At 42.0% G+C, this 13979-nt stretch overlaps 2 protein-coding genes across 2 annotated transcripts; both read left to right on the forward strand.

Annotated features, from left to right (window-relative positions):
• LOC110265062 lies at window positions 233-1447 on the forward strand. Its single transcript, XM_021107813.1, has one exon. The coding sequence runs from the start codon at window positions 233-235 to the stop codon at window positions 1445-1447; it is 1215 nt and encodes a 404-aa protein (XP_020963472.1).
• LOC107607200 lies at window positions 10159-12084 on the forward strand. Its single transcript, XM_016309175.1, has 3 exons — window positions 10159-10606; window positions 10751-11109; window positions 11974-12084. The coding sequence occupies exons 1-3, from the start codon at window positions 10159-10161 to the stop codon at window positions 12082-12084; spliced, it is 918 nt and encodes a 305-aa protein (XP_016164661.1).

A 13979-nucleotide genomic window follows, 5' to 3' on the forward strand; every position in this document is an offset into this window, starting at 1 on the left:
TTGAACATTTAATTGTTAAGAATATTTACTGATTAATTGTTTGCTTAAGCTTCTTTGCATAGTTTGTTAGATACAAACTGTTAGTCTCTTGATTGGTTGAGATGTTCTCTTTCGAACATGTGTGGTTGACTTCTAGAAATTTTTTAGAAGCAATAAGCTCTTGATTAGAAAAAATCACTTATAGTTAGTCTAAAACATATGCCCGTGTTCTTTTATTTTAGTTGACAAAGTAATGGACAAAGGGTGGACTAGTTTACCAAGACATACTGAGGGTTACCAACATGGTGTTAATTCATTTTTGGATTTTGCCTTTTCTAGAGGTAGACCACAAGGACAGGAAATTCTTTGTCCTTGTTCTATATGTAATAACTTTAGTTGGGGGCGAAGGGATGAAGTTTATGATCATTTAATAAGTAAGGAATTTCAAAAAGGTTACACTGTGTGGGTTCATCACGGCGAAAGGATAAGTCACATGGATAGTGAATCCGATGAGAGTGAAGTCCATGAAGGATTTGTCGACGACATTCATGGGCTGCTAAACGGGACGTTTCGGCATGTGCTTGAAGGAGATAAAGATGCTGATAGGCCAAACGAAGATGCAAAAAAGTTTTATAACTTGCTTGAAGAAGGAAAACAAGAGTTATATCCTGGCTGTAAAAAATTTTCGACATTATCATTCGTTATCCGATTGTATTTGTTGAAGACTCTTAATGGTTGGAGCAACGCATCCTTTACTGCTCTACTTGAATTACTAAAAGAAGCGATTCCTCATTTGAATATTCCTGATTCTTTCAATAAAATCAAGGCCATGGTAAAAGATTTAGGACTTGGTTATAATAAAATTCATGCTTGTCCCAACGATTGTGTTCTGTTCCGGGATACATATGAAGATGATAAATTTTGTCCAATTTATGGAGCTTCTAGGTACATAGAAAATGTTGAGGTAGATATAGAAGTTGATAAGTTGAAGAAAAAACCTGTGCCTGCAAAGGTTTTGAGGCATTTTCCCTTGATTCCAAGGCTTAAGAAGCTGTTCCTGTGTTCCAAAATAGCTGAATCATTAAGGTGGCACGATGAACATCGTTCAAAGGATGGAAAGTTAAGACACCCAGCTGATGGCCAATCATGGAAAGACTTTGACAGGCTTCATCCCGATTTTGCTAAAGAATCTCGTAACATAAGATTAGGGCTAGCTAGCGATGGATTTAATCCATTTAGAACCATGAGCTTCTCCCATAGTACATGGCCGGTAGTTTTGGTTGCATACAATCTTCCTCCATGGTGTTGCATGAAACCAGAGTATGTCATGATGTCCTTGCTCATCCCTGGACCATGTTCGCCTGGAAAAAGCATTGATGTGTATCTTCAGCCATTAATTGAAGAGTTGAAGGTTTTATGGGAAGTTGGAGTGGAAACATATGATACTTCAAAGAATCAAACTTTTTAACTACATGCAGCACTTTTATGGACCATAAGTGACTTTCCAGCTTATGCTATGTTATCCGGTTGGAGCACAAAGGGAAAGTTAGCATGTCCTTGCTGTAATTATGACACCTAATCTTGTTATTTAAAACATAGCCGGAAGATGTGCTACATGGATCACCGTAAATTTTTGGCTATGGATCATCCATATAGGATGGACAAAAGATCTTTCAATGGCGATGTTGAATTGAGGTCTTCACCAGCTTTATTAGATGGGGAACAAATTTTTGAAGATTTGAAAGATTTTGAAAATGTATTTGGAAAAAAGCAAAAAAATAAAATTGATGGTCCATGGAAGAAAAGGTCCATTTTCTTTGAGTTGCCATATTAGAAGCAAAATACATTGCGCCATTGTCTTGATGTTATGCACATCGAGAAAAACATATGTGATAACATAATTGGAACTTTATTAGATATTCCAGGAAAGTCCAAAGATCATGCAAATGCTCGTTACGATCTCAAAGATATGGGCATAAGAAAAAAACTTCAACCAAAGGAGATAGATGGTGGCAAGAAAGCAAAAATTGCTAAGGCTTGTTTTAACCTTACTAATCAAGAAAAAACCATTTTTTGTAATATTTTGAAGTCAGTAAAATTGCCATCTGGTAGTGCCTCAAATATTTCTCGGTGTGTTCATGTTGCTGAGAAAAAGATATCAGGCTACAAAAGTCATGATGCTCATTTTATGTTGCATTATTTGTTGCAAGTAGCTATAAAATGCATAATGCAGAATCAAGTAGCTGGCCCTTTAATTTATCTAGGTTCATTCTTTCGTTCCTTGTGCCAAAAAGTTGTTGAAAATGATACAATAGAGCATTTGGAAGTAGATATTAGAGAGATTCTGTGCCAATTGGAAAGAATATTTCCTCCTAGTTTCTTTGATATAATGGTCCATTTGTCTCTTCATCTTGTGTCTTGGGAATTTGTCCATCACTTGTGGTTATTTTTATGCTTGCGTTGAGTTAAAGAATCTTGACATTATTTTTAATCTCTTCTATTTGTTTCGATGTTGTCAAATGATATATGCCTTTAGTCCAATTGTGTATTTACTCTTATTTTATTACTATTATTTTTCTTCACATTAATATAGGCACATTTGCAAGCTGAGAATAAAAAGTCTAAAGAATCAGCAATTAGAGCTTTCCAATCCATATTTGGGAAAGAGAAGGCAGGGAGAGTGCGATATCACGGAAGAGTAACCACACCAACTTTGTTGAAGAAAAATGAGGAAATTGCCACCCTTAAGCAGAAACATGCAACTGAGAAAGCAACATCAGAGAATAAGGTTGATGTGATGCAAAAAGAAGTAGATGAACTAAAATCGCTTGTTAAGATGATGCTGCAACAAAAAAGCTCAGGAGTGGACCTTGACATGTTAGCTGCTCAATTAGGAAGCACTTTAGGGAATCCGAACAATAATGATGCGCATGAAGAGGTATTATTTGTTGTTAAAGTTTCTATATGTTATCATATCTTAAAGATGTGTAGTTTTATATTTGATTTTTTTTTATGTTTACAGGAAAACTATGTTGAAGGGGAAATCGAACTTGATTAAGGTCAAATTTTTAAAAGCAAATGTTATAGGGTAAAAGTCATGAACTTGTGGACATGATGACTATTTGCTACTTAGCTATTTCAACTCTCTCTTTTGTTATTATATTTTTTGCAAACTTAGATGATATTGTGGATCTTACAACAATTTTTATAAGTTAAATTTGATGGGAAATATTCAATTATTTTTTTAGTGACTTAATTCAAATAGTTTAGAATATTTATTGACACTAAACAATTAAAAAAAAACTGAAATTAATTTAATTCACGAGAAAACTATTGTAAATAAAAAATTATATATCACAAAAAAATCGTTATCAATAGTTACAAAAGACAATGGTGTTAAAACCGTTGTCAAAGATGACTACATAATAAAACCGTTGCCAAAATGCGACTCTAAAGGTAACGCTTTAAAACCGTTGTTTTAGATCACTATAAAATGGCAATGGTATTAAAATCGTTGCCGAAAATGACATCAACTGTAACACTTTAAAACCGTTGTCATAGATGGCTATAAACTGGCAACGGTTCAAAAACCGTTGCCGAAACCTGGCACCAACGGTAACGGTTTAAAACCGTTGGCTATGTGAATAATAAAACGACAACAGTTTAAAACCGTTGCCTATCCAGTTACGGTTTCAAACCGTTGTCATGTTAATAGGAACGGTTCGAAACCGTTGCTTATTGAGTAACGGATCAAAACCGTTGTTTAAAATTTTTCGTCAAAACCGTTGTCTTAGGCACTAACTGTGGCAACGGTTTTTCTGTTACCGTTGCCTTAGGTAAAAAACCGTTGCCTTTGAGCATTGGTAACGGCCGCATATACCACAGGTCAAAAACCGTTGCCAAAGCATTGCCTAAAGTTTTGGGAACGGTTTTTCAATCTATGGCAACGGTTTTTGACCGTTGCGAAAAGCCTTGTTTGTTGTAGTGTAAAAGTAATCCCTGAAAGAGACCTGACAAAGGTCCAAGAAAGAGGATTACAAAAATAACTTAAAAGAGGACGACATGAAGAAGTCGACCTCCTATAAACAAGTTATAAAAGTAATCCCTAAAAGAGACCTGACAAAGGTCCAAGAAAGAGGATTACAAAAGTAACATGGAAAAGGACGACGCAAAGAAGACAGTCTCCTACAACCAACAAGTTATAGAGTAGTCCCTAAAAGAGACTTGACAAAGGTCCAAAAAAGAGGACTACAAAAATAACTGGAAAAAGGACCAACGAAAAGAAATCGGTTATGGATTGCTAGTAAGAGCCAGAAAACCGAAATACAAGTGGGATCCAAGCTACGAGCAATAAGCACAAAAGCAATTAAAAAAGGCCGAGCAGCAAGGTTTCAGCATCCTCAAAACCCAGAAAAGTGCCAAGACAAGTGCAAACAAGCATGATATAAAATACAATATTATAAACTAGCTTCAGGGTCGAGCCCAAAAGCTTGAAAGCTACTTGTTGTTTTTTCAAAAATCAAAAGTTGCTGAACAAGCAACCGGAAGGAGTATCAACAGTCAGCAAAATATTCAAATTACAGAAACAAAGAGTTTAAAAAGCCCACAAGTCGGGCTATCTACACAAACATCCAAGAAAGATTAGTTAAGATTGGGAGCCTTCTCAATGGCATCAGTCTGGGGTGAAGGAGGGCGAGTTTGGAGAGGCACTGCATCCACCGTACCATCGTCCCTGTTCAGAATTTGACAATCAGGATCTAATTCTGGACGAGCAATCCCAGTGGGAGGAACTATAGAGGTCGACACTTTAACAGCAGGCGAAGAGGGAGGTTCGACATCATTGTCATCTTGGTCGTCGGGAATAATTTTTCCATCCCTCACAATATTGTCCAAGCTAAAAATAGTCAGGTCAGCCTCGGGAGCAATAATTCGGACCTGGTCCTTTAGATTCTCATAAGCAGCATTCACACTGCCAACGAGATGCCCCTGGAGCTCGGAATAATCAACTCGGGCAGACTCCAGCTCCTCCCTCAGACGCACCACCTCCTGATAAGATGTAACATAACTGTCCTTATGCCTCAATGCCGTGTCCTCAGCCAACCGCACAGAAGTCGCCAGAGCAAGAGAACTTGCCTTCTCATTCTCCAGATCCTTCTCCAGTTTGGCCACCTTCATCTCAAGCTCCTCTTTCAAGCCCTTCATTCGATCGAATTCCTGTTTGGCCTCCTCCATGAAGGCTTTGGTGGCATGGAGAGGAAGATTCTGAGCCGTTCGGTACAAGGCAGCTCCCATATGTGCCATTTTTACACTACTCCGAGTTATAAAGTCCAAATGACGAAGGAGTGATACATCATCCATAGGAAGGACACCGTAAGGACCGATCTGCTGATCTACGAACTCGACCGCGTCAAAGTCAGGGGCATCAAGGTTGAAAGGCTCAATTGTTTTTTGTTTCTTATTGGGAGGAGCACCAGAGGTAGAAGCGAAAGACTGTGGAGGCTCGGCCAGGCGAACCCGAGGAGTGGGAACCACCTTCCTCGGCCCAGGAGAGCTCGCTACGGGTGGCTTCACTTGAACTTGCGAAGACCCCTCTCCTGCCGTCTTGGCCGAGAGATTTTGAGCAGCAGCAGCCTTCTTCGCTTTTTTGTAGGCCTGCATAGAATTGTTGTTCTTCAACATCTCTGAAAAAGCAGAATCAACCACAGCAATGGGTTATAAAAGAAGAAGTAAAACTAAAAAGCAAGTATGTAAACAAGTCGGACAGTACCTAAAACAGTTTGAACCAAAGACGGGTCACTCAAAAACCTTTTTGTATCAAGATGGGGTGGTTTCCCCCATAAATCTTCGAGAACAACTACAAAAGTTCGTTCAACCTCGTCAAGCATCTCCCAGGTATAGCGAGACACTCTCACATTCTTTTGCCATTCCAGAGAAAAGGAAGGCTCATCATTTTCATCAAGAAAAAAGGGGCGGGCTCCCTCAACAACACGAAATCGGAAGAAATAATTCTTAAAATCTTTAAAAGATTCATCATACATGGCAAAAACTTTATGCCCTTGGGCCGACCTGAAAGAAACCCAGGAAGCTTTCTTTTTGGCAGACCCTCCGGGATTGGCAGATACAAAAAGATAGAGAAAAAGAGCCTGAGAAGGTGTTATGCCTAACTCTCGGCAAAGCAGCTGGAAAATCTTGATAAAACCCCAGGAATTCGGATGAAGCTGGGATGGAGCAATATTACAAGTCCACAACAAATCGGTTTCGAAAGCAGTAAAGGAAAAGGTAATGTCCAACTCGCTGAAGAAATACTCATAGGCATAGAAAAAGGGACGCTCCCCCTCGACCGAAGTAGGAAAACAAATCCTCTCATCAGAATCGGGCGCTACAAGCTCATAATCCCTCTCTCGGGCGCCGCTACCACAAATCCTATGACGTTTCCTCAGCTCTACACAAAAATCAGCATCCACCACAGAGACACACATCAAGACAAGGGAGTCCAGCCATTCAGACATCCCCTCGGGAACTTTAGAAGACATCTCTACAATGTTATTGCGAGAAGACATGAGGCCAACTAATCCTACAATAAAGAAAAGAAGATGGGATTACCAAAAAACATCTCGGACAAGAGGCAAAATAACTCGACTAATATACAGAAGAACAAATAGAAAAGGAAAACCCCAAAACTCAAACCAAAGTCCTGGGGCATCCTTTGGAGGCAGTAACAAAGCAAGGTTTCAGGAAAAATCTACAGCTTACGTCTCGGCATCCCCCAAACAAGAAAAGAAGAATTCAAACAGCAAGCATTTTCATAGGAGAAAAGACAAAACACAAAAAAGTACAAAAAGTCAAAGCCACTGTTTTTTTACAGTCTATCAGCAAAAAGCTTCGACAACACCAAACATGCCAAACAGAGAATCGTCAAAAACACAACCTTTTTGAACCAAGCAAAAAACATCATCAGAAGCACAAGCAAAAATGGCGACAACATGCAAAAAAACCCTAAAAGCATCAAGCAACAGGAAAGGCAAAAAATACGAAGAAAATCCAGAATACACAACAAATCAGGTGCAGTAAAAGCAAAAAGATCCAAACTTTCTCCAAGAAAAAATCAAACTCAGGCATAAAAATGACAGAGGAGGAAAAATCGAACCTGGAAAATAGAAGAAAACCTCGAAAGAAAGCTGAAGAGCAAAGAAACGACAGAGCCACCCTTCGAACGGAAAAAATTCACCGGAAGAAGACAGAAGGAGAAACCCAGAATCACTCCTTTCCCACAGGAAGTGGTAGAAGAGCAGGCGTCGCAGGAAGAAACTGTGAAACTCTAAGGAAAAACAGAAAATGAGAGAGTAAAGGGAGAAGTTACGAAGAGGAACAAGAGAAACCGTTTCTGATGGCAAAATTCAAAATAAAACCAAGGGAAACGGGGCATTTGAAGTCAATTAATGAGGGTATTAAACCCTCGCATGTTTCCAAAGCGCCGATATAAAAGCGCGCGCCTTTAAAGGAAAATGTTCCACATTCAAAAAAGGATCTACAAAGAAAGGAATCGACAAAATGTTTGAGTTCGGCTTCGCCAAAGAAGGACCGAAGTCAAAGACTCGACCTCAACAAAAAGACCGAGCTCAAGCAGGGGTACTGTTTATACCCTGGGTCGAGCTATCCGACCTGGGATGATTGGCGACAAAGTGACCGACCTCTTCAGGTCAGACTACCTGACCTCTTCTCAAAGAGGTCGGCCAAATCGACAGGAAAGCCCAATAAAGGGCCCAAATAGAGGAACACGACCCAAATCCAAAGGCAATCCAAGCCTATAGAGATAAAGGCGGTTCCCTTGAAGATAAGCTGACTTCACTCAAATAAGATAAGATAAGATAAGATAACTAACTTATCTTATCAGAAAGGTCAGCCCACACTACTATAAATACACTGGAGCACCCAGGTATAACTCATACTCTGATTCTACTAAAAACCTGCTTAATACCCGTGATAACTTAAGCATCGGAGTCTCTTGCAGGTACCCCCCACCCTCCGGTGACCAAGCATCAGCAGTACAGCCAGTCAACAGGTCGGACACGATAGCTCCGGCCACCACTTACCAGCCGGACACGTCGGCACCGACCAGTACAGAAGATATCGACCGAGATTGACCTCCAGTTTCAGGTAACCCTCGGAATAGTTCATATGGCTCATAAGGTGGTTGGTATGGTGGATAAGGATTAGGGTCATAGGGTGGTGTTTGGTGGTAAGGGGCTTGTGAGCATGGTGGTTTGAAATTATGTGGAGGAGGGGGCTCATAGGTATAGCGTGGTGGGTGTTGATTGTCACGAAAAGGTCCACCATAACCATTGTCTTGATATGCATCATAGAATGGTTGTTGCTTGTAACACATTGGAGGGGGTTATTGCCAAGAGGGTTGATCAAATCCTTGTGGCACCTCCCATCTTTGATTGTCCCAACCTTGATGCATGTTCTCATTGTAATCTTCTTTCCCTGCAACATAGTTTGAACCAAACTCATAGCCAAAGGGGTGAGAATTCATAGTAGCAAATAAAAACAAAAACTAATAAAAATAAGCAACTAAGTCCTAAAACTAACAAAAACTAGCAAACAAGCAAAAAGCAAATATTTACAATAACCAATAATAAAGCACACGTTTGCAATTCCCCGACAACGGCGCCATTTTGATGATCGGATTTTTTTGTGTGGTAAAGAATTTCACAATAAGTTCTCGTTGAAAGTATAGCTTCTAAACCAACAAAAATCCTTTCGTACAAACATTTGGTTGTCACAAGTAACAAACCCCTTAAAAATAAACCGAAGTATTCAAACCTCGGGTCGTCTCTCAAGGAATTGTAGGGAAGTGTATTTATTATTGGTTATGAGATTTTCTGAGAAATTTTGGAATGAGGAATGGAAAAGTAAATAATTATAAATTAAAGCAAGGAAAATTAACAAGAGATTTTATGTAATTAAAATAAAAGCTTTGGCTAGGAGAAGATTCATCGGAAGTTCTATCCTTGTTGGATTCCCCAAGATCAATGGTAATAGGTTGTTATTTCTACTTAGTTAACCCTCAACGAATGAAGGAAAGTCAAGTAGTTGAGCTAACTCTAATTCACAAGTCCTAATCCTCTCCCTTGGGAAGGATTAGCGTTAGTGAGTAGAGAGCCAGCCAACAACTTCAAATTACAATTTAACTCTTGAGTCTTCCAACTCAAGGGTCTCCTATTAAATATTAATCAACTCCCAAGCCAAGTTGGAAGCCTACTCCATTGACATGGATGCCAATTTCGCATACATGTAAATGCAGTAGAAAGAAGACATGATAATTTTGGAATTTAGTTGAGATAATCAAGCAAATAAAGAAATTAAATAGAAAAATACTCTTGCATTAATAAATTCCAAAATTAAAGATATCCATATGTAACTCTGAACAAAGTAAACGGGGATTAAAAGAATAAGGAAATAGAAAACAAACTAGAATGATAAAGACTTCAACGGAGGTAGTAAGTCTTTCAATATCCAACTTAAAAGCATAAAACTAGGAATGCTAAAGCCTAGAGAGAAGAGAGAGCTTTACTCTCTAAAAACTACATCTAAAACCTACTAATTTTGTGAATAATTGATTCTATCAATGATGGATCCCTTCCCCCCTTCAATCCTTGGTCTTTTTAGGCTTTTTCCGCCAAAGATGGGCTTCAAAACTGGGCCAGAAGCCTCCCTGAAATTGCTAGGTGCGATTTCATTAAGGGTGTCAGCATGGGCATCGACGCGTACGTGTACAGCACGCGTATGCGTCCTTGGGCCATTTGTGCAATCCACGCGCACGCGTTCTGTGTGTGCGCGCGTCCATAGGTGCATCCCAAATCCTTGGCTTTTCATGATTTCTCTACTTTGCATGCTTTCTCTTCACTCCTTTGATCCATTCCTAGCCCTTTTCAATCTGAAATCACTAGCAAACACATCAAGGCATCGAATGGTAATAAGAGAGGTTTAAAAATAGTGAATTAAAGGCCAAAGAAGCATGTTATCAATCATAGCACAAAATTAGGAAGGAAAGTGCAAAACATGCAGATTCTATGAATAAATGTGAGAATAGTGGATAAAATCTACTCAATTAAGCACAAGATGCACCATAAAATAGTGGTGCATCACCCTCACACCCCTGAAAGACACATTCATATGATCAACGGAGGATTCACGGGAGCAGGGATCTCCAAGTCATCTTGTAAAAGGCACCTTAAAGAGGTGTACCACGTCGGAGACTACGCTAAGTTACCTGACCCCCCCACTATCACCTTCACTCAAGAAGACGCCGCGGGCATAATCTCTGGACACGACGACCCGATAGTCATTACAATTATATTAGCTAATGCCAATCTCCACCGAACGTTGGTCGACCTAGGAAGCTCGGCAGATATACTGTTCAAATCTGCCTTTGACAAGATCGAACTACAAGAAAAGGAGCTTAGAGTATATCCAAATAGCATATTCGGGCTCAGAGACACCCCAATTCAGCCACTCGGGTACATCCCACTCTACACAACCTTTGGAAAGGGATATCGATCTAGGATGCTAAGCATAGATTACATCGTAGTTGACGTAAGCTTAGCTTACAACGCCCTAATAGGTCGGACAACGCTAAACCAACTTGCCGTGGTGGTCTCCACTCCACATCTCTGCATGAAGTTCTCAATGCCAGAAGGAATCGCCACCATAAAAGGAGACCAAAAACTCACGCGACGCTGTTACAACGAAAGTCTGAACCTTAAAGGTAACCCCGGAGGAAAAGAAACCAACACCATTGAACCCGAGAGAGTTCGAGCTCGCGAAGAACTTCATCCACAACCTGAAGGTGAGACCGAAGAAGTTCAGATCGGGGATGCCCGGGATAAAATAACAAATATAGGGGCAACCTTAAAGGGAGACTTAAAGGAGCCACTGATACAGTTCCTAAAGGATAATTCCGATCTCTTTGCGTGGAAGGTCGCAGACATGCCCGACATAGATCCCGAGCTAATGTGCCATAAACTGGCAGTATATCCTGGATCTCGGCCAGTGCAACAAAAGCATAGGAAGCTTGGCCCAGAAAGATCCCAAGCTGTGGAAGAGCAGGCACAAGCCTTACTCGAGGTAGGTGACGAACGGATTTTTGACGGTTTAGAATTTCACAAATGAATTCTCGTTGAAGTATAGTCTCTAAACCAACAATAATCCTCCAAAATTTGATTTTCTTCTAACAATCAACACTTATTCGATGCATGCATACATTCATCATGAGGTCTTTTATTTAGGTTGTAATGGGGTTAGGGTCAAGGTAGGATCATTTATGGTCAAGTGGACTAGGAATTGAATCTTCGATTAGCATAGACCTTCCCACCTAACCTATTTAATGACCTATACAAATGCGAGCTATTCTAACTACCCATTTTTCACCCTTTTTTTTTTCTTACATACTCATGCATTTTCTTTTCATTTCACAACACTTATGCATTGACTCTTATTGAGCTTCACTTTGGGGCATTTTGTCCCCTTTATTGCTTTTCTCTTTTCTTTCTTTTTTTCTTTTTTTCTTTTTCTATATACATTTTTTTTTCTTTTCTTTTCATCATCATTTTTTATATATATATATATTTTTTTCTTTTTCTTCTTTCAAACTAAATACGAGAACGAAGCATTGTTGTGATTGAAAAGTTCAAAAATTTTCTTAGTTCACCCTTTCCTTTTTCACTTAGAACCAATATTTTATGCAAAAGGGTGACTAAATATTTGCAATCCAAAGTATGATTTCTAATCACAACTACAAACTAAAAACAAAGATAAACAAAATGTATAAAGAAGAATCCAACTAAAAGTACGGAATCTATCATCCAAAACATCTAAAAATATCCAAAAGCATCAAAATATCTAAAATCCAAAATAAGCAATAAAAGTACCCAAAGCAAACTAGAAATGGCATCACAATATATACAAAGATGTGCAAAATAGGATAACTAGGCTGAAAAGTTCACCGGTTCCCAGATAATGCTACCGGTGCCCTCTCCACACTTAAAATCAAGCATCGTCCTCGATGCTAAACCGGAGGATCAGTGGGAGGTACAACGATAGGCTCTGGCTCTGACTGTGGCTGTTGGACCGGCTCCTCCTGAGTCTATGGCGGCTCTGTAGTGTCAGGGGCATCCTGCTAAGCCGGCGCCTCCGCGTCCTCCTCCTGATGATCCAGCGCATCGGAGGCCGGAGAATCGGGAAGCGGAGGTAACTCAGCGCCAAGGGAGATGAGTGCCTGATCCATCCGATCCAGTCGGCGTCTGACATGAAGCCTTTCGCGCTCCAAGAACCGGAAGAGACACTGGACCAGGAGATAGGTAGGCTCAGGTGCTGCTGGAGGGCCTGTAGGTGGTGAAGGAGCTGCGGTCGTAGAAGATGATGGGCCAGCTGTAGGGGCTGGTGGTGAGGGTGTCCCTATGACAGCTCTAGCCCGAGAGCGGCGTCTAGCAGGTGGCTTCTCGTGCACCCAAACACCCCAGGGGATAGTAACCTCCCTGTTATCTGCATCAACTGGTGGTGGTCGCACATCATCATCTGACCACGGGACATCAGCTAAGGCCGCCATGCTCGTGACCAATGTAGGAAATGGAAGTAGGCCACGAATATGCGCCCGCCACATGCACTGTCGGATAAGTCTAGGGAAGGAGACATCCTTCCCCTCCATAACACACCCGATCAGCAGAAGCATCTCCATGGGGATCTCAGAAAAGTGGGTGGTAGGCAGGACGTAGTGGGCGAAGATCATCTGCCAAGTCCTGGCCTCCCTAGTCAAATGAGTGAATAACATCCCCTTTGGCTTGGTGTTGCCTGCGTCCATAACCCATGAAGCGACCGGTATCCCAATCACGCGCCGAAGCGCCTTATAATCAAAAGTCATGGTATGGATGGCTATCTCAGCCTGCTGATGGGCACACAGGTCATCCGGAATGTGTCGGCAATGTAATGCCTCCTCAATGGCGGTCTCGGTGACCATAATAATGAACAAATGAAAAGGAAAAATAGAAAAGAATTAACAGAAATGGAGCAGGAACCTGGGAGCCGGGAAAGACTGAGAATGGAAAGGGGGGCGACGATAAGGCAGGGGCAGCAGAGGCAGAACCTAGCACCGCCGTCAATGGTAGCGGTGAAGACGGCTGGCGGGGTGGTTTGGCCGGAGGGGAGGAGGGACGGTGATGGGGAGAAACTGAGGGCAGAGGGAAGGTAGAGCAGGGGAGCTGAGAGATGGAGAGAGTGAAGAGGAAAGTGTTGATGGAGAAAGAGAGAGGGGTTGCCGGTGATTGTCGCCGGCGGTGATGGGCGGGATCGGCGGTGAGCACAGAGGCGGAGAAGAACGGAGACAAAGAGGAGTAAGAGAAGTAAGAGAGAAGGGGAAGGAGAAGAGGGGAGGGCAGTGATGGCGGCGGCGGCGATGGTGGTCGGAGCGCTCGCCGGAGGTCGGTCGGTCAGGAGAGGAGGAAGGTGAAGAATGGTGAGAGGGGAAAATGGAACGTTAGAGAGAAAGGGGGTTGGGGTGCGCGACTGCGCAGTGTGCTTCGCGAGCTAGGGTTATCCCTATTTTTGAATCGGCGCGCGCGCGTACCTTGCGCGTCCGCGTCTATGGAGAGAACGTGGGCCCTACGCGTGCGCGTACAACGCGCTTAAGCGGGGATGAGCAAAATAGGGAAGGACGCGTGCGCGTACCGTGCGCGCACGCGTGCATGGAGTTGGGCTGGGGGCTTAAAGTTGGCCTAACTCAGGCCTAACTCTCTGGAGAATGGCCTGGGAGTCGCGCATCAGACCTGCGCGCATGCGGTATGTACGCGTCCGCGCACATTGGGGAAAAGGGAGATTCATGCGCGGGCGTGCAGTGCGCGCTAACGTGGGGTGGCATATGAGGCAGGGGCGCGTGCGCGTACGGTGCGCGCACACGGACGTGAGATTGCGCCTGAGGCTTAGAATGGGCTTGAGGCACGCCC

This window comes from Arachis ipaensis, chromosome B07 (genome assembly GCF_000816755.2).
Source record: "Arachis ipaensis cultivar K30076 chromosome B07, Araip1.1, whole genome shotgun sequence".
NCBI classification, from domain to species: Eukaryota; Viridiplantae; Streptophyta; class Magnoliopsida; order Fabales; family Fabaceae; genus Arachis; species Arachis ipaensis.